Raw genomic sequence first — 21,138 nt, forward strand, 5'->3', positions numbered from 1 at the left:
TTTATTTATCTTTTTTTAAATATAATTTTCATGTGACATTTTATGGATTTCAACTTGAATATCTTTATATTCTTTGTTTGGCTATAACAGAATTTCAATGTAACAAAAGCAAACTGCTGGTCCCAAGGACTTTATTATAATGGGGGTTGCCTGTACACGTTGTGCAATAGAGACCACGAGAGATGTGTTCCTACATTGTACCTGTAATAACTTCTAAATAATCTATGCATAAACTCTCAAAAGTTTCTGTTTGAAATGTACCAGTATTTGTATTTATACTTCTTCACATTTCTACCTTGTGCTGTTGTATTGAATCTATGCAGGACTGCCATTTTCCATTGCATCAGTCCAGTTGAAGAGTTGTTCTTGCCAGTTTATGTACATTATAAACAGGCCACATGTATGTGCAGTACGATCCTTGAAGACGGTGTGTTGGACAAACATATTTAAAGTGCCTAGAGTTGTACTATCTCACAGAAGTCATGTCTCAGACCCTGTAGTGTGGGGATACCATGTAATGGAAGGCTTGCCTGACTCAAGTACATGTGTACTGTACATGTATTTGGGAATCCCTGTAATGGCTTGTGTACAGCTTTATACAAAGCAAACACGCAGCAGAAAGACTCTACTGGAGTTGACTGTTATCGATGAGCGTACATATATGTGACCCGCTACAACAAAAGGATCCAAAGGTCAAGGGAAATCAATTTTCTGAAAATGACATATTATTCCCTTACCCTTCCCATTTAATTTCATATATAACTCGACTCATAAAGTATCCGGTTGCGGAGATATTGATGATTTTATGAGACTGTGTCGAGTGGTCTAGGCAATCAGTGTTTCGAAAAAAAAAAATCGCCCTCAGTTTTCTTTACGACGCAATTGTGATCAAGGAGAGGTAAGACAGTTTTCATCTCTTGACAATAGAAGGTCTACTCGTAGTAACTTCCACCTTGTTCAAGCTTAGCTCCAGCGGTCTACGCACGACCAATCAGTAATCAGGATGCCACGCACTGACCAATAAAATCACTCCCTTGTTGCTAGGGGCAGAGTCTATCTACGGCACTAAATCCAAATATTCAGACACGTTTCTGTTCCGTTGAGTCGGAAAATCATGGCCCAGAAAAAACATTTTGCCTGAATATAGAGCCGGATGTCAACTACAAGATTACATGGTCATACAATAGAAAAATGTTGATTTCATATTTTTTGATAAATTAATTATGCAAATTAACGCATGAAATCATATTTTCACCTATAACTCCATCAAAAAGACTGAAGGATTATTAAATTTTTGTGTCAGAGTTCCTCAAGACACATCAAACAATTTTCTTGTAAAAAAAAACGACGCGGCAAAATCTTTGCCCGTTTAGTAATCGTGGCGCGAAACGTTGAGGGGGGGTCAATTTGACCCCCCTCCAGTTAGAATAGGGTTAAATAATCATTTAGCTTCAAAATTTTGGCAGATGATAGACGAGACACAAGATTACAATTTTATGCCCAAAACAGAAATTGGATGGTTATGACCAATGTTGATGATCTGGCTTCAAACTCGATTTTCTCGGCTCAGCCGTCGGCGACTTTTGGATCCTTTCATTGTAGCGGGTCACATATAAATATTGCTGATGGGCCATTCTATGTGGGCAGGACTGTGCTAGTTTGGGTTTTCAAATGTACCCTGGTGGGTAGTGAATGAAGTTTGATTTAATCAGGCCAACCAGCTCTCCCTACACTTCTGGTCTCTTTAACCCGTTGAGGACAAGTCCAGAGTATACTCGGGCAAGTGTCTATGGGAAATGCGTGTTGTAGCAAAATCAGTCCGTCCTCAACGGGTTAAAGGCATATGTGACAGTTCTGTATCCTATTGACATCATTTGTGATCTACAATATTCATACTAGAAAGTACATAATGTATATACATTGTACTTTCTACGAAAAAAAGTACAAGAAATTTACGTCCATTACAACACAAGACACTTGAAATACAACTGGCTAATACGTCCATGTCAGCTTTACTATAAATCGTTTATTGGAATAAATTATTTTTCAAAAGTTGCCTCGTTTCCCTTGCTTAATGACATGTGGTACAAGTGTGTGTGTATTCTTCAGTTCGCCTTCACCTTTGAAACAGACTAATCGTGTAGAGAGCCTTGAACATGCTACGTGTATTGCATCACATAGCAGATACCATTTTAAAGACCTAGTATGTTTTTGAGAAACCATCTCCAAAATAGTAAATGCAGTTGCCATTCAATTAAGCAGCCAAGCCATCTCAAAGAAATCATTTACAAATAATAATAATAATAATGATAACAATAATAATAATAATAATAATAACAATAATAATAATAACAACAATAATAATAATAATAATAATAACAATAACAATAATAATAATAATAATAATAATAATAATAACAATAACAATAATAATAATAATAATAATAATAATAATAACAATAACAATAATAATAATAATAATAATAATAATAATAATAATAATAATAATAATAATAATGAAAAATAGAATAAAAAAAAAAGATAAATGGCAAAAAAGTGCATAAGTATCAATTTTGTCAGGGTCCAGAAAAAAAAAATGCTGTCAGTTACATGGACATTATATCACTGGTCATGCACAAAATGCAACCTTGACCTGTGCTTACAGCTTTAGAATATACAGTTGTCTACTACTTTCCTATTTTTGTTTGTCATGTGTTTGTGTGTATTTTGACAATTGATCCAGCAAGATCCAGCAAGTCTACTGCTCTGTGGGAATGAATATATTTACTGCACACTCAGTCATTCTTTGACATTATGTACAAATTTTGTAATATTTTTGATTTTTTTTTTCTTTGCTGTCAACATTCCATACATCATGGCAACAAGCTCATACAACTGTAACATGAGAAGAGTTCAAAGCCTCGCATATACCATACAGGATTGATTTTCAACATCCACCTTTTAAATCATTCCAAATATGCAAAATATACAGAAAATTTCCATGCCATGTCCAAAATTGTCCATTAATTGTACTTGGCTCTAGCCATAAAAAGTTGTTTTGATAACATACACAATGCACGTATTGAAAGATAGTTGAAGAAAGTACATATAGATACACTTAGTGAGCTGTTTATACCTGTAGAATTTGTTGCAAACATGTACAAACATACAAAGTGTACACAGAAGAATGGTGCTTTCAATGGATAAAGAATGCTAGGTGGCAGGCATTTGACCAATGCAATCTGTGCTATACAAGTATACACTATTAGGACTGGGATTTGCTAAAGTAAATGTACTAAAATCAATGGAGCAAATGCAAAAACTTGTATGTTCTGTAACACTGTCATGTACATTTTGTCTTTGACCCACAAACCAGCAATAAGATCTTTCAACATAGAAGAGGCCCATAGTTAACAAACAAAACAGTATGCATACTTTCTTTTCGTTTTTCTAGATTGTTATGCAGTCACTATTAGTCACTCCAATTTACAGTTGTTAAACACTGTTAAACATAGTTTCTTAAGATATGCACATAGACTTGAGGATGAGAACATGAAAAGCTGTGCAGAAGCTCAGTGAATTTGGCTCACTGTGCACCTCAACATGCATGGATGGGTGAAGTGCAGAAGCCTGCAAGTACTAGTATCGATGATGCTGTAATGCTGCCTACCACAAATGACCCTGCCAGTGTGCAGGGTTGCCTTCCTAAAGCGAGACACGGAACACTGAACAGGGAAACACTCGAGCGCTCTCATCCATCACATCACATGTGGTTGCTCATCTGTACGAGGCAGGAAAAAGCTAAAACGAGATGGGAGCTATTATCTTTATCACAATCTGATGAGGTCACCCTTCCTAATGACTGATACACATCCATACACCTATGATGCTGCCATGCTAAATGCTGATTGGCGTCATCTATCAAACAGTTTGCACATTGTACAGACTGTCATAGCAAGAACTCATCCGCTGCTCCCATACACAAGGGTATCCATTCAAATAAGCATGTGGCTTTGATCCCCCCAGTTGCTACGAAGCTCAAACCTGCTGCCCCACACCCCTAAGACCAGATTTTACACACCATTATTTCTTGGTATTTTTTTCGTATCATTGCAATATTAGCATCACACCAGATTGTACATTGTGTAACTCCAACTCCCACACATGAATCAGACTGCCACATACCGTACAAGTGGAAATTTTCATGCATTTTGCACGACCAGAAGCCAACGCGAAAATAAAGACATGCAAACATTTTTGAATGTCATACAGCTGTATGTTCCACTAGTAAATGTCTTGATTTTGCAGAAAATGTGAAATTCATCTCACCCAGCCGAGCGCAAAAAATTACTTGCACAAATACTGTATAACCACTTTTACAGTACATGTAAGAGCATGTAGATGATATGCTGTTGGGATGCATTTACTGTATCCCACACAAGTACCATCGGTATTTTAACTAATACAAATACCAATGTAGCATGTCTCAAAGTTGAATCACACCAATGTAATCTTTAGTACATGTACAATTGTACAGCTTGTAAATCACCAAGTGTCCAGTAGCGTAACAAAGCCATCACAGATGGTATAAACCAGTATGACAGTCCTGTAATAAAAGTATCATTACAAGAAAAACAAATTCAAGTACCTTGTACAGCCTGTAACTGTAAAATAATGCTGTGTGTACATGGCATATGCCTTATGCCGATTATAATACACTTGACAGCCAAGCACTTAATGATACAATAGATTAAACAATGTATACCCTGAAAATAGTGTGTATTTGTCATCCATTACCTCGCAGAAAGATGTTTCCAAAAGGAATAAGCATTCTGTACAGGGCTATTTGGACATTCTCTGGTTTACATCATATCTTGGTACATGTACACCAAAATGCTTTACAATTGATGGCACCATAAGAATCTCTGCCAAGGAATTTGACCATCCTTTTATGCCCTTGCACTTCAATGTACTCATCCCTTACCCTCAGCAGTACATTTAATTTTGGGACAGACTAGCCCAAACACTGACACAAAGTGACTATAACTGGCCTGAATCAAAGATGCAGGAGTATCCATTATCTGAATGCTAACCACACATTTGCTACACAGTACCATTGCACACTTCTCTACTGGGCACTTAAATGCTGTTGGGCAGTCTTGGATAGCTTTAATACAAAGTCTCCACCAATCACATGCATTACTCCATAGTGTGTGTATATGCTCTTCATGACACTAACAGTTTCCCATATGCTTTTGCCCTGAGAGATGGCTGCTGTTGTATGTACATTAAGTTCTGGCTCGGACCACTTCTGTTCACGTCCAAAGTGTGGTATATGAAAAACAATGAACAGAGTACTGTATATGCCATGTATTTCGCGAGTCTAAATTTTCGCGAATCGGGAATTCCCGACAGTTTCGCGAGTGGTTAAATTCGCGATCGTGGAGTCCTGTACTGAATGGAGAAATGGAGATGCGATCAGAGTCAATATTTTCGCGTGTCTTTAATTTCGCCAATAGCACCCAAATTCGCGAAAATAAAAACCTCGCGAAATATTCGGCGTATACAGGAGTTGAACAAGATTGCTCTCTCAATGAAAGGTGAGACACTGTTGGACTTAGCTTCACCTCACAATAGAGCATCTTATCTACAGTTGTATAACCTCGTGTGATATCTTGCACTATACATTATATGTATTCACTTATTTGCATGCTACCCCCGCTAGTGAGTGTAAAGCCCACTGCATACTACATGACTCACAACTACATAACTGACAGACTTTGGATCCAAAATAAATCACAATAGCCTCAGAATAAACATGCTTGTTTATTCTAGATCCAAAGACTGTCAGTCATATAGCCGTGAGTCGTACAGAGTGCGGCAGGCTTAAGACTCCTTAGATTTGTAATTCTCTCTTGTGGTAATACATATCTATACAACTTTTTTTTTTATCATGTAATTATTCAACTGACACATACATGTATTGTGTAAAATATGTAAATTTTGACAGCAAGATGATGCAAATAAAGTATTGTAGAAATATATGTTCCTTCTCTCTCAGTCCTCAGAGCATAATCGTCAAATATTGCCAATTCTGTTCCAAGCAGTGTTTTCCCATCTTGTCATCACAAATTTGTCACAACAATTAGCACCTGGCACATACACTGTATAATGCATCTCTCAAGACAAAGGAGCACGCAGCCACCTTTGCTGCCAAATGCAACTTTAGAGATAACTCTCTCGAGGAAAAACAAACAAACAAACAAAGGCTTAATTTTGTTTTCTTATTTTTGACAAGGATGTAAAATGATGACATCGCTAGGTCATGAGTGACCATATTATGTGGGAAACCATTATTCAACCTACAAACCACGTACACAATGTGAGGTGTGCAGGACAAATTCATGTTACATCCTGCCCTGCAAACATTGTTATGTTTTCAGCTTTACAGTGCATTGGGAAAATGTGACTCTAATACAGTAAATACGCCGTATGTAACATGTACGGTACAACACATTACCACAAGAGAATGATGCACACAAACATCTGTATTTATAAAAATATCTCTTCCTCCTCTCTCTCTCTCACTGCATGATTGACAGGAGGTGTGGAAGCTGTCCTCCGCAGCACTCTCCTGTCTTGTCACTGCGAATCTGTTAGTAGTGCCCACTGCATATGGCATTAATGTAGATGAGCTGCTGCAGAGAATATAGCCCACATCTGAAATGTACGTCATATCAATGACAGAGTACAAAGAGTCTGCAGTCTTCTTCGTCGCATCAGGGCCTGTGTCATAAGTCTGCGCGGGCCCCAGACAGCGGAATGTCCCTGAGCTCGCTCCGCATGCACATGTACTCCCCAAGGACCGTCGTCAGCGCTATGCACCCAATGTTCGTTAGCCACCACGCTATTGAGTTTGGGATCTGGTTGTTGTATATCCAGCACGCGATGAAATGCACGAAGTGGAGTGTGACGGAAAAGTCTGTGCATTTCTTTGTCCTCTGAACGATGAACCACAGCCCAACAGCACTGGAGCACAAAGAAAGAAAAATCCACCTTTGTTAAAGTTTCATTACGGAAGCAAGAAAAATACCACTACTAAATCTTAATTCAGACATAAACAATACATACATACAATAAAACAATCCTCTGTCTTAACCCATTGAAGACGAGCTGTTTTTACCTCAAACACACATTTCCCATGACCAAGTCTGAGTATACGTACTCTGGACTCGTCTTCAATGGATTAACATACAAATGATTCAGGTTTATCATCATCAGAAATCCACTTTAAGTATGCACGTGACAGTAACAGAAAATGCTTGTGCCAGTCTACTTTATAAGCGGTTATTTTCGCGAGGGTTTAATTTTTGCGAATTTGGCCAATCACAATTGGGTCGTAAATTTAACAACACGTGAAAATGTCGCCCTGCACCAGGGTAACAATGCATGTAAGATAGCGTCAGCGTCAATTCGCGAAAACAACACCTCGTGAAAATGTCTATGACCTTCAAATTCGCGAAAATATCTGTACGCGAAAATAACAGCTTATACAGTATATGATGGATTGGCAGATCTTGAATGTGTGCCTGCTGTAATGACACAAATTCAGACAACATACCAGGTAAGGGCATTTAGCACATAGACGGCTGCAGTCATTCTTCCTCTGGAACTGCTGAAATCAAGGCACTGAAATGTGAACAGATTTAAAGGAAGACGAGTAAAAGCGCAGTTAATGAAATTATACTGTGGCTACTTTCACTGGCACTCAGTGTGGAAAATAGTATTCTTGCTCTGAACTCTACAGTAATCAGCCCAGCTTTTGATAGCTTTGATTCCACAGTCAAGCTCAACAACATAAAATCTTTTTGCAGCACCCATTTCTTGCTGACACTTACATGACCATGTACAATGTAGGCACTATCTAAGGTAGCTGCTTCCAGCAAACCTCCCCCTTGAGAGAAAAAAAAAAATGCACAACAGCTTCCTTGACTCAACAGTAATTTGAGAAACCATCATGATGTCCGGAACAGAAATACATGTAGGTTCTTGTTGCTTTAAACAAGACTGACAACACACCCTTACAAAATACAGCTGAAAGAGAATAAACTTTCGTACAAATGAGTGATTTATACCCATATGCTCATTAAGCAAAACTCTAGTGCACAATCCTCTCTTAAGTGTGAACAGATCAACAACTTGAAGTCATTACCTGGACATAAAGAATTCATTTCAAACAGTGGAGTATTTAACCTCCCAAATACATTTCTGACAAATTACATGAGTTTCAGCCGAGAGAATATAAGACTATAAATGCTATGAGATATTTCACAGGCAGCGAATCATTACCATGATTACAATGATGGTGATGACTACTGTCATTATCATTGCAATCATTGTTATTATTTTCATTATCATTTTACTTATCTTTCTTCATTCTTTTCATTTATTTTTTTTTTACTTTTTTTTTTTTTGCCCGCCAAAAATATTCCCCAAACTGCTGAAATCGAGCAATGCTTCTCTACTTACATCATAGCCAAAGACCTGATTTAGGGACTTGGGATGATCGAGAATGTAGTCAATGAGGATTAGCCACAGACCAAAGCAGACATAGAAAACACTCTGCATGGCAAGAATCTGGGCAATAAGCAGCAATGGGTCCCACACATAGCTTCTGAAGGATGCCCCCATGGTATCTCAGCGAGTCAACTGTACAGAAAAATGACAAACTTCAGACTGTTAACACATTCAGTAAACAAACAATAGGCAACATAATTTTGAATGGATATTAAATTATGGCAAACAAGTCAAGCAAAGTAGCCGTCAATGTTAATGTTGTCATTGATGGGCAAGATCGCATGACTATAGTACCAATAAACTAGATATATTTCACAGTACACAGGTATATTGTGAATGAGTTTGTGGTTAGTGCACTATTTGTGGTTATGCCTAGAACTCTATAAAATGAAATTAAATTTCAAATGAATTAAACTTAATATTGACAAAGCAAAAGGTCACATCCTTGCAGTGTTTTGACTGTAGCACATGCATACTTAGACAGAAAGATCTGTCTGTCCAGAGGAGTCTCGTATTTTTTTTTTTTTTTAACGTTATCGCTCTCCTCTGTCCGGAGGGATCCCTGAAGTCAGACCAGACAAAGTCTCCACGGAACATATCCCCGACGACCAGAGAGAGAGATACAGACCGATCTTTTGGTCAAATGCTACTGGGAGTACTGCACGCATGATCTTGACATTACCCAACCAAAACTATGATCTTTCATGAACTTATTTGTATCAAGGCCTTCACTTCACAACATCCATCATCACTACCACAACTGCAACTAGGGGAGTCTATTATATGAACTGGAGTGGAGAGTGAGGAAGCATACAAGCAATTCACACACCGTTTCAATAGTGCGGTGGTATGAAGCAGTGGCAGTGTTGTAGCCTTGCACTAACAGTTAGGCCTACAAGTTGCAGGCAGTGCAGTGCAGTGCATTGACCGAAAGATCGGTCTGTATCTGTCCGTCGGGGAATGTTCCGCGGAGACTGCGTCTGGCTTCACGGATCCCCTCCGTCTACGGAGGACAGCGTTAATGGCAAAATATGAAAAGAGTCCTCCGGACAGACGGATCTTTCTGTCTATGCAGTGCAGTGAGTAGAACTATAAATAAAAAAAGATAACAACTTTAATACTCCAGTAGGCCTAACAGTTACATGTAATACTGTTGCATGTAGACAATCCTCAGACAAAAACCAACATTTTACGACAAACCGAGCACCTCACTAACTGTTAGACGTAGACACTCCTTACCTCATTCAACGCAACGTTTAGGGAGCTCGCAGTGCAACGAAGACAGGCGACGAAGCTAAGAAGAACTGCACATATCCAGCCAGGCTAGGCGTGATGCCGACATGCAGAAACGGCTGAGAACTGGTATGAAGGTCAGATGTATTTCTACAGTGCGATCATACAGTTTCTGCCCGGTATCACCCTCTTACAGAAAGAATTATCACCATCAACTACTTAGTATTGACGTCCTGCTCGATCTCCGGATAAACATAATTCACCAGAAGGCAACGGATCCATTCATACACGTCACGCCGCCGAACGTCACAACAAGCCGTCGTGTTCTGCAGCAAGCTGCATGCTGTCTTTGTATACTGCGTACGGTGTACGACGCAGTCCCGTCGATGATGTATGCACGGAGTCGGAACAAGTCAAGATCATGTGCCGAGCATGCAACACGCGGCACCATCCACCACCGGTTCACCTGTCTTTGGACGACATGAGACTTACGCGGGTCATTCTGCGCTAAGTATTTTTGTCATTACAAATTATTGACAGAAAAAGTGTCTCAGAAATGGAAAATCTTTCATAAAGCGGGAAAATCACGACTAATATTGACTTAATTTATTCGAATTGTATTACAAGTGTGTATTTCTTTCCTTTCTGTAGTCTATCCCCTACCAATATGGATTTAACATTGGGGATTTTGGTAGGGAATGGCCATATATCTCAACATCTCTTCTAATATTCAAATTTTGGATTCCATTTCTGCCTTCTCCGTGCCCATATAGGCCTATCATATTTCATAAGTTACCACATGGGGGGGGGGGGGGGGCGGCGCTCGGGGGGCACTCCCCCCCCCCGTACGAATAATTGTTGTTGTTGTTGTTGTGTTGTTATTGTTGTTGTTGTTTTTTTTTTTGGGGGGGGGGAAACGAGTTTTTGCCCCCTGTAACAAATAATTAATCAATTATTTAAAGACCAGAATGAGCAATGAAGGCACACCCTCCCCTGCTCGGTCGCTTCGGAAAGTCACAGGCCCGTAAATCAGAATTTTTATGGGAGGGTTCAGAATTAGAAAAAGTGGACCACTTCCGGATTTGATCAGCTAATGTATATTCATGCATGTCTTTCTTATACACGGCGGGCTATTACACTAGCGCCACTTTTTTTAAAAGTAGGGAAGGGCGGGGGGGGGGGCAGTTCATGTTATTTTCTTGAAAAAGAAGAAGAAAGAAGAAGAAGAAAAAGAAAGTCCTTCCCCGCACTTATACTACTTTCATTGGTTGGCAAGAAAGAAAGAAAAAACCCTCTGTTACAACAAAAAGTGGTTAGACCATAGATTCATATGTACTCTGAAAAACAAAGTGTGTGTGTGGGGGGGGGGGGAGGGGGGGGGGAGGGGAAGGGAGGGGAGGGAAGGGAGTCCGCCCCCGATTGCGAAAAATACCTTTTTCAGTTTTTCCTTGTGTTGTTTTCTTTCGTCACCGGTTCTCGTCGAAGCGAGGGGGTAGAGGTTTTAGTATTGTTGGCCCTTGACAATAACAACTGCAAGAGAAAAAAAGAAATCGAAAAAAAAACATAAAAAACCCCCAGCAAATCCCACTTGTCGAGGGTTCTGTCCGGAGATTTATCTCGTCGGAGACTGCAAAGGGTACAAAATAATGACAGTCGGCATTATATAAGGACTCCTTCAAAACAGCAATAATCCACTACACATCCATCAAGAGCAAAGCAATTGCTAGATAAGCTTCTCTCTCCGCGCTATGAACACCACCCCCTGTCCGGTTAGCACGTCAGAAGAAGAAGAAGAAGAAGAAGAAGAAGAAGAAGAAGAAGAAGAAGAAGAAGAAGAAGAAGAAGAAGAAGAAGAAGAAGAAGAAGAAGAAGAAGAAGAAGAAGAAGAAGAAGAAGAAGAAGAAGAAGAAGAAGAAGAAGAAGAAGAAGAAGAAGAAGAAGAAGAAGAAGAAGAAGAAGAAGAAGAAGAAGAAGAAGAAGAAGAAGAAGAAGAATGGCCGTTGACATCAACACCTTGGTTCTACCAGGGAGGTGGGAAGAGACCTCCCTGGTTCTACATCACACCAGAAGGCAGGTATCACACACTAGGGATACCTCCTTGGTCCCCTTTGGTTCTGCCACTGAGGGTTCCGACATGCACCTCCTTCTACCAGCAGCAGGGAGCGCGGAGGTGAAGAGCATCACCTCCACTCACTACGGCCTACTACTACGTGCAAGACTACGAGAGTCGGTTGCTGATTACAAATAGTGGTCTACTGATTACTTGATTGGGCTTTTTGTTTTTGGGAAGTTGCATGATAATAATTTAATTTCTTAAATGTATAAAATATTTTATTGATAAAATGTATATCTATTACTTGAAAATAAAAAATCTCATTGATTATAGTGATTTTTATTATGATATGAATACAAAAGTCGGAATGCATACCCATCATTCCAATCGTCGTAAAGCGTGAATCAAGTTCCGGTTGCCGGCAGAGTCTGTGTCGCATCGAGAAGCTGAACGTGAGGTAAAATTGCCTCCTAAGTGGAGGGAATCTGATAAGTGATTGAGTTTGTCAGTTATCATTATTGTCCATACAATGTTAAGTAATTTGAAAATGTTAATAGAAAGGTTTTAAGCCCAAATGTATCCATGTATTCGTTGATTTACTCGGTGAGTTGATCACACTCTCTCCACCGGAGCAGCTAGCATGCATGCACAGTATTGTAGCAGAGGGGGCATCGCATCGACGATTCAGGATAGGGCCTAGGCCCTACTAGAATCTGGCTGAATGGCGAAAAACGCCGGTTGCCCATTTAATTTTCCATACATTACACACTCGCAAACGACACTACTGCGCGGCCCGGCTACAATCAATGGTTGGACCTACAAATAAGGCCATCGATCGCTTTTTATTAAATTACTATCTTGTATCTAAGAAAATATGGGCAATTATGCACTTTCTAAGACGGCCCTTTGGCCTTATCGGTACCTCATTCGTTCCCCGTGCCGTGACCGTGTGACAAGCTGTAGACGTCTAACGTCAGTGAAGGTGATATCCATCCCAATGTACCACCACGCACTGATCGAGCAGCTGCACTGCACTGCGAGGTAGACCGATACCTGGCGATGGTATCTCAACTTCACGGTGGGCTTCTTTATCCTGACGGTGACGTACATTCCCCAACGTCAGGAAGAAGCCCACCATGAAGAGATAATACGAGGTGTAGTTCCTACCTGGCATTGAAGAAGACTTGCATATGAATTGCAGACAAAATTAAATTTAGTTTATATTCTCTCCTACTCTAGTGACTAAATATCGGCAACCAAAATTTTGTACAGCTCAATAATCCTTGACCTGGACCATGGTAACGGAAAAGCCAAAAAATATGCCTCTGTGGATAAATTGCGGACGTGTTGTGTGGCAGTCAACCAAGTCATACAACTGACAAGCATATTTCATGAATATTGCGGATATTTAGCGAATATTTAGATCTAGGGTCTAGTCTATAGAATCTAGAGTAAAACCCCCAATTTTAGGACACAAACTTTTTTGCAATATTTTTTCAACTCATATACAGTGCACTCCCGTTACAACGAACACGGTTATAACGAAATTTCGTTATAACAAAGTAAAACTTCTGGTCCAAAAATTATCGCCATTAAAGTCTATGGTACAAAATTCGCTTATAACGAACACGGTTATAGCGAAATTTTCGTTAAAGCGAAGTCTTTTCCAAGCGCCATTGACAAAGAAAAAAAAAGAAATGTGCTCCGTAAATAACGAAATGATGATCGCTTTCAAAAATATGTAGCGAAACAAGCATTTGTAGCGTCTCTCTGCATGGGCGAACCCGTCACATCACTGTGTGTTCGCTTGGTGTGTTGGGCACAGTTTCCGAGGGGAACTTGCGTTATTGTAATGCAATAATCTGAAATTGAATACAGTGTTTTATTGTTCACATAGCTTTCCAGTGTATGACGTGTATTCAACAAACAAAATATGATAGGACCCTATATGATATATGTGTCGTGGCTTTCCTTGTTTTCGTTATATATTGTATTTGTTCGGTTATAACGAAATTTCGTTTTAAAGAAAGAAAACTGCCGGTCCCGAGCATTTCGTTATAATGGGAGTGCACTGTAATACTCTACAAAATCATATCTATAATAATGTTAAATATGTCAACCTACTTTTTCCCAATATTGATTTTGTTAAGTACATCATAAAATTTGTACACAGAATCCCCAAATATTATCACCTTGTCAATTCCCCAAAATTCGGACACGCGCGCAATGTCAATACGCATACAACGTAATACTACGCTGCTGAAAAATGAGTGCACGCCATACCTTGTTGGCACAAGGTTGCATCAGGGACGTTGTGGCGCCCGTTCGTGTCCGAATCTTGGTGACTCTGCACTTACATTCAGTTCCTGTACATTTATTCACTGCATTGGCACGTACAGAGATTTTGTTTTTCTTTTGTGTTTTCAAGGACACCATCACACTGAGCTTGCAATAAGCGAAAAATCTAGCAACAGAATGGCGTAATTTTTCAGTTTATAGCTTTTTTTCGGCGACCCTGATTCTTTACACGGGTCCTAATTCTCGCACGCTTTGGAAAAGTTGCGGCGATTCTGCATTTTTGACGGCAAAATTTGGGATATTAGATAGATTTTTTTAGGTGACTCAGGCACTTTCCTGTGATGAACGAATGTGCCAGTATGTGAAACAATGTGATATGCATGTGTTGTGACGGTAGAATTTGCTGGCTTGTGATAAAGTGAAAAGTGTCAGGATTTTGGAGGCTGGCAAAAATTGGGTTTCTTACTCTACACCAATTTTATGCGCAATTCATACACAAATCTTCCTAAGCGCCAGTGGGACTGCTACCGGGTCCTAATGAGGATTTTCTTCAATCAATTTTCCTCAAGACTTTCCTAGGTTATTTCAGCTCGGAAAACCCATTCATGAGGGGGGCTCCCACTCACAAGGATCCCTTCGCCTCATGAGCATCCCGGCCATGCTCATGAGGCCCCCAGGCCGAGTTGCTCATGAGGTCCTCTGGCCCCGTTCACTTCTCATCCATCTCACATCAATATCTGACATATTGTTGCAACTTTGCACAGTGATTTTTTTTTTTTTTTTTTTTGTTACACACACATGCCCACTCGCCATGATGAAAAGAAGAAAAAATTCTGTGTGCTTTTTGATAAAAATCAAGTTTTAATCAACCCATGATGTGCAGCGACCCACCGAAACACAGGCGCCAGTGGGTTCGCTCAGTGCAGGATTGCCGCACCTACATATCAGCCTGATCCGACTCGAAATTTTATTCCACAAAATTATAAAATCTACTTGGCGCCAGGTCGAACCCTACACCACTCTGCGCTCAGCTACACCCACGTGCTTGCACACAACCTCTATACACAATTCAGGTACGCGGCGCACTCGCACAGTAGCAGCGATCATCCTCTATTTTTACGTGCTAACATATGGGAAGTTGCCCTCTGTCACGAAACTCGGGTATGCTGTGCGCGTAACAGCCAGCACACAGTCAGACACACGCCTACAGTGTACGTATGGTGCAGCGATCATCCTCTAATTTTATGCTTAAACATGGGAATTTGCCCTTCATCGCGAAACCTCTCCACGAGAAACCCTTATCAACAGTAAATTTTCATCATTGGGAGCTCAAGTGCCCGGATGCTGGCGGTTTTTGCATATCTTTTCTTGGTGTTTACATGTAAAGTTAATTGGGAAACCCGGAAGAAGAGTAATACCCACTAATATTGCCCGCTGGAAACTGGTGGTTTCCCGACCAATCAAAATACCAACGACAATTGCCCAGCAAAACTACCTTGTATACAAAATGTATGTAATAATATGACATGAAAGTTGAGCAGGAGAAAGCTAAACTTTACATGAGAAAAATTACACAATTGTACATTTAGAGAAGAGAAATTCGAGCTTGAGGGAGAGTTGGAGTCCCTGATTTAGCCAACTCCTTTCAAGTTCTTGTCTGCGCCTCTTTAAGCCTTCTGCCTGTACACATAACCTTTGGTGGCACTGGTGTCATACAACAGTGTGCCATGTCGATTTCAACGAATGCTGCAAATGTACAAACCTGATTATGGACTGTCGTGTAGAAATACGAACCCAAAACTTTTTGGAACCCATTAGAGTTTATAGAAAGTAGTGACTTTGTTGGCAGCATGAGTAAATCACACTGTATGAATGACAGAAGGAGACATGGTCAAACCAAAGTGAAATACATTAATTTGTAATTACAAATGCTTCCTTTGCGGTTTTTACATGCTCTGTTCTTTTTAAGTCCAGAAGGCAAGAATGTGTACGTTGTATATATTAAGCCAGATTTTGACGGAAAAAATGATACATTTGGAGCCCTCTGGGATTCATTTTTGCAATGCAGCAATCAAGTTACAGAAGATTTCATGCTTTTATTTCTGAGTTTGGTTCAAATCATTAAACATAGTGTACTCCATATCATTGGCAAAATTTTTTAATGACATGTATGAAATGTACATAGGTAACACTTGTGATCTTAGCTGGTCTTTTTTTTTTTTTTTTTTTTTTTTTTTTTTTTACTACACTTTCAACAGGTATAATGAGGGAAAATCGGTAGTCCCTGCAGCCTCATTATGACAGGGTTTCCCTTTATAAACATGACCACCAGGAACTACAACTGTTAACACTCTGAAAAAGAAACAAAACACATGTAGCTGTAATGCTAGTTTTCTTCCTTTCTTCTTCACTTTGCAGTGATCAGAATGGCGGCCAATTTATTACGGTTCGGCAGCAGGAGGCTCGCCTCCAATGCCTCAAAAACTCCCAAGAGGAACTTCCATGACAAGCTGTACGCCGACAGGTTAGACTATCCTGCCCCAAACTGCAGATATGTGAAGGAGGCCGACCTTACAGCTGACATGCAAGCACTCAAGGCCAAAGAAATGGGGGACTGGTCAGCGCTTACGGTGCAGGAGAAGAAAGCATGTAAGTGCCTTGGTTCAGATATGTACATATTTTCTCTCTTTAAACAGTTGTTGGTTATCTTTACTTTGTTGCATATGAATACATGTACATGTATGTGAAAATGCGTGTTGAAAATTGTTCTCCAGATCATATTTGCTAAACATGTCTAATTGAAGGAAAATCATGTGTTTGGCATCAACATTGTCTTATCAACAATATTTTGTGCTTGATTTAGCTTGCTTTGAAAGTGTACTGAGGCCTTTGCTCAAATTACATCTACTTTTCACATTGATCAGAGACTGAATATGCATTTTCTTTTTACAGCTGAACCGTTTTCTGTCATGAGTTTGGTAATTTTGTAGTTCTTTGCTGTCATGTCATTGTTTGTTACAAACAGATGCTGTCATTTGATCTGTCCTGACAAAAAAAAAAGAGTGAAAATAATGAGGATGTGATTTATACCTAGAGCAGCCTGCTGAGAGATGTTTCTCGATTGAAAGTGGGGGCAAAGCACTGACTTGAAAATTGTCTCAAGTCATGCATGGCATCTCTTACTGTATGCATACGTTAGAATAGCCTTACTTTCAACAGTAGCTCAGGAATGAACATTGTGCAGTGTACTCCACTTCTAGCAAACACGGAAATTCTCTTATTCATGTCGACGTAGGGCAATTTGTCAATCAGTTGTAAAATATCTTGTTACAAAACAAAGAATTCAGGTCCCCAATTATCATGTACAAGTATGCATCTTTATACTTCACTATTTGGCTGTAACAAAATTTTGATACAGTGCACTCCCTTTATAACGAACATGGATAAAACAAAATAAAGGTTACTACAAGTAAAAATTTAGGCCGCAATATTATCCGTTCTATGTATTTCTTCAAATTCATGAAAATTCTTCCGTCGTGATGTTTTTCATTGCAACTGATTGACAAATTGCCCTACATTACAGTTGCTATGTATTTCTATTGTTTATTTGTTTGGTTGTAACAAAATTTCAATATAACAAAAGAAATCTGCCTGTCCCAATGACTTTGTTATAATGGGAGTCACCTGTACAATATAAATGTTAAATGATTCTCAAGATTTGATTGGTTTTTGCATGTACTTTATTTGTATGATTAGTGTACAGGATGAGCTTCAACAAGACATACTCGGAGATGAGGGCCCCAACCGGAGAATGGAAGTACATCATTGGCGCAATCGGCATTGCCCTCTCCTTTTCAGCAATTCTCTATGGTTTCCAGAAAGCATATAGTGAGTATTAATGGCATCATGAATCATGAACATAAATGAATTCATGTTATTGTCACGAGGAGCACTGTTCTCAGGGATTTTAAGTGTTGTCTGATTACTGTCTCATACTCAAATCTGTTTTCATATTGGCCTGAAATGTCAGGTATATGGTTCAAAATTAGTTGTGTTCCTAGAATGACCTATTCTAGGTGACTGGACGCTCAGTCATGGTACCTGTAATGATGGTCACTACAACAGTGTGATTCCTTGTGTTCGTTGTGAGCCTTGTGTTTGTGCGAGGTCAAGTCTTTGTAAAAACCATGAAATTACACTGCAACTCAAAAATCATTTGAAAGAAATCTAAGAACGGAAATGGGAACAAGGGGTGACAGAACTATTAGAAGTCAAGAGATGAAAGGTATTCAGTTGGGTGCAGCAAGTAGAATTTCACAAGCCAAGTAGGGAGAGTGGAAGGCAGCCAGATGAAAAATGATGGAATTGAACAGAGGGACAGGCAGAGCTTGTACACTTTTTGCTGTCATGTGTGGAAGTAAAATTTCTGTGATGTCATCACAAACACAGGCCATTTTTACCTCCACCAAGGGAGGAGCTTATGTTTTTTGTTACCATTGGTTTGTGTGTTTGTCCTTGTGCAAAATAACTCAAAAAGTAGTTAACGGATTTGGATGAAACTTGCAGGAAAGGTTTAGATTGATACAAGTAACAGATGATCAAATTTTGGTAGTGATCCGAGAATTTTGGGGGAATTTATGAAGGATTTTTGATATTTTGGCAGGTAGGGTCATTGAACTTGGGAGTTCAGGCTGCGCATATTTGAGGTTTGCATGCGTGCACTAAAGTGCGTGCTCTATTTTTTCTGCTAGGGCGAGGTGCGCCGTGCAGCTGAGGGTTTATGACGTAACAAAGGCTTCTATATTGGGAAATCGGGCGACTTTCAGCACAAAATGCTGTATAAGTATGTATGGGTAGAAATCACTGAAATCTCTATGGAAGAACAAGATCAGTAGTGGAAGTGAGCTGCATGCTTGGCGGAGGTCTGCGCTCTCAGAGTGCTTCTCTAGTTTTGTTTTGCTTTGCTTTTACTCTGCAATGTTCGTAGTGCATGCAATTTCTGTCCCTTTCTGAGAAATAATGTGTTGCATATTCCATCTCCTGCCTTGCCTTTCACCACAGTCTCACCACCGCTGCCACACACCATGTCCAAAGAGTGGCAAGAGGCCCAGCTCAGGTACAACATCGCCATCAGGAACGGCGCCGTCACTGGTCTCTCCTCCAAATGGGACTACGAGAAGAACGAATGGAAGAAATAGAGCGCTCGTGTCCACCCCCTTGAAATGTATATGTGATATAAATATTTGCCTATAATGGATAGGAATGCAAAGCCCCGAGGACATGGATCCAATACAGCTGTGATTGTGTGTGGTGTGTAGTGCATTCGTTGTCACATATTTATAATTTCTATCAAGAATCATAACGGATTCCTCACAGTGATAATACTGCAAATATAACTGAAAAACCCACAAAGGACTTGCTTGTCATCAGAATGCAAGTCCTTGTTGGTCACTATTTTGATGCAAATTGAACTCTCCTTCTCCTCTGTGTTCAAAAACAGCAAGCATAAAAGATTAACCCAGTTAATAATACTCAACACATGATTAGAGGCATTATGTTTTGCCAAAAAGCCCATGTGGGTGCAAACTGTTGTTGGCTTTTCCTTAATGTCAACTTTCAATGAATTGATGAGAATTTGTTTTCTCGATAGAAATATTACCTGACGAGGGCTTGTGTGAAAAGTTTCTATGTTGTGCTGTGTTAGCATTTTGTCAAGTCTTGGACCATGTTCTCTTGCGTCTTAGACCACTCAGGAGAGAATGTGGAGAGAAAAGAAAAGGAAGATTCCCCAATACACAATGTGTCTTGGATATATGTCTTGGCATTTATGGAGATGAAATAAAGACCATTTTAATCTCATTCTTACTCATCAGTTTTTTGTTCATTTACCCTTGTGTGTGCTTGTGCCAATGTTGATGTGTGTGTGCATGTGTGTGTGTGTGTGTGTGTCTGTGTGTGTGTCTATGTGTGTGTGTCTGTGTGTGTTGTGTGTGCATGCAAACCTGATCTTTACACATCAGCTGCCTATAGACACACAAAACAAAACACATTTCACAGTTCTGAAGTTGAGACGCTGTACATGTTAGAACAGGTGTGATGGTCTAGGTCACTTCTCATGTGAGAAGTACACAGGGACAATGAGATGTACATGTACCTATTTGGATGTAGTACACACATTGATCCAAATTCACGAAGGTAACTTTAATTCAAATTCATGGTTTAAATTTATTTTGTGGGCTATAACAAGTGCAAAATATGTGTACCTCTAACATGCTCGTATCGCCACCTGTTCACTATTGAATGTCTTGGTGTATGCAATGTCAATCGCAAGTGTATAGACAGACAAAATTTGCATCATCAGTGATCTAAATTTAAACTACCTGTACCCATGTAAATTTGGGCCATTAGGTTCTTAGGGTGGTACACATGTATTCTGAAATCCTTCCTAGGAAGAAATTTCTTCCTAAGTCAGGATTTTTTCCGAAGTGGTATTCCGAAAATCTTCCTAAGTTTCTTCCTAAGTCTGTTCCAAAGTTTTTTCCTAAACTTAGGAAGAAACTTGGGAAGAGGGCAGGAGTATGCAAATTTCTGAATTAGGAAGAAGTTGGTATTCTAGAATGCACTTGGGAAAGAAATTTAGGAAGATATTCAGAAAAGCTCCACCCCTGTCCTAAGTACGTTTTTAAGAATAGCAAGCTGCAAACATGGGGATAGGCGCGCTTGTCATTCACTACGCGCACATGTACTTTGATGCGCGAAATGAGCATTAGAAAGGGGACATGCCGCACACATGTGTATTTGACTCTACGTCATAGTAATATGCGATTGTCATTGTTCCTTATGATACGGCATTTCGTATTGGCTTAAGACAGGACTTGGGCGGGAATAAGGATGGCCTAATTTGCATTAAGAAGTGCCTAGGAAGAAATGTCAGAATACCAATTCTGTCTTTCGTAGGCACTTCCTAAGTTTCTGAC

General features: G+C 39.7%; 2 protein-coding genes across 2 annotated transcripts; one reads left to right on the forward strand and one right to left on the reverse strand.

The window, feature by feature from the left end:
• Nucleotides 1-6,469: 6,469 nt before the first annotated feature.
• On the reverse strand, nt 6,470-10,124 carry LOC140233120 (protein SYS1 homolog). Its single transcript, XM_072313236.1, has 4 exons — nt 9,817-10,124; nt 8,530-8,709; nt 7,622-7,689; nt 6,470-7,029 (listed from the first exon to the last, which is right to left on the reverse strand). Exons 2-4 carry the CDS (start codon nt 8,689-8,691, stop codon nt 6,792-6,794), a joined length of 468 nt encoding a protein of 155 aa, XP_072169337.1. The 5' UTR covers nt 8,692-8,709; nt 9,817-10,124; the 3' UTR covers nt 6,470-6,791.
• Nucleotides 10,125-12,255: 2,131 nt separating this feature from the next.
• Nucleotides 12,256-20,020, forward strand: LOC140232594 (cytochrome c oxidase subunit 4 isoform 1, mitochondrial-like). Its single transcript, XM_072312692.1, has 4 exons — nt 12,256-12,320; nt 16,580-16,810; nt 17,918-18,049; nt 19,223-20,020. Exons 2-4 carry the CDS (start codon nt 16,588-16,590, stop codon nt 19,357-19,359), a joined length of 492 nt encoding a protein of 163 aa, XP_072168793.1. The 5' UTR covers nt 12,256-12,320; nt 16,580-16,587; the 3' UTR covers nt 19,360-20,020.
• Nucleotides 20,021-21,138: the final 1,118 nt, after the last annotated feature.

This window comes from Diadema setosum, chromosome 9 (genome assembly GCF_964275005.1).
Source record: "Diadema setosum chromosome 9, eeDiaSeto1, whole genome shotgun sequence".
Lineage (NCBI taxonomy): Eukaryota > Metazoa > Echinodermata > Echinoidea > Diadematoida > Diadematidae > Diadema > Diadema setosum.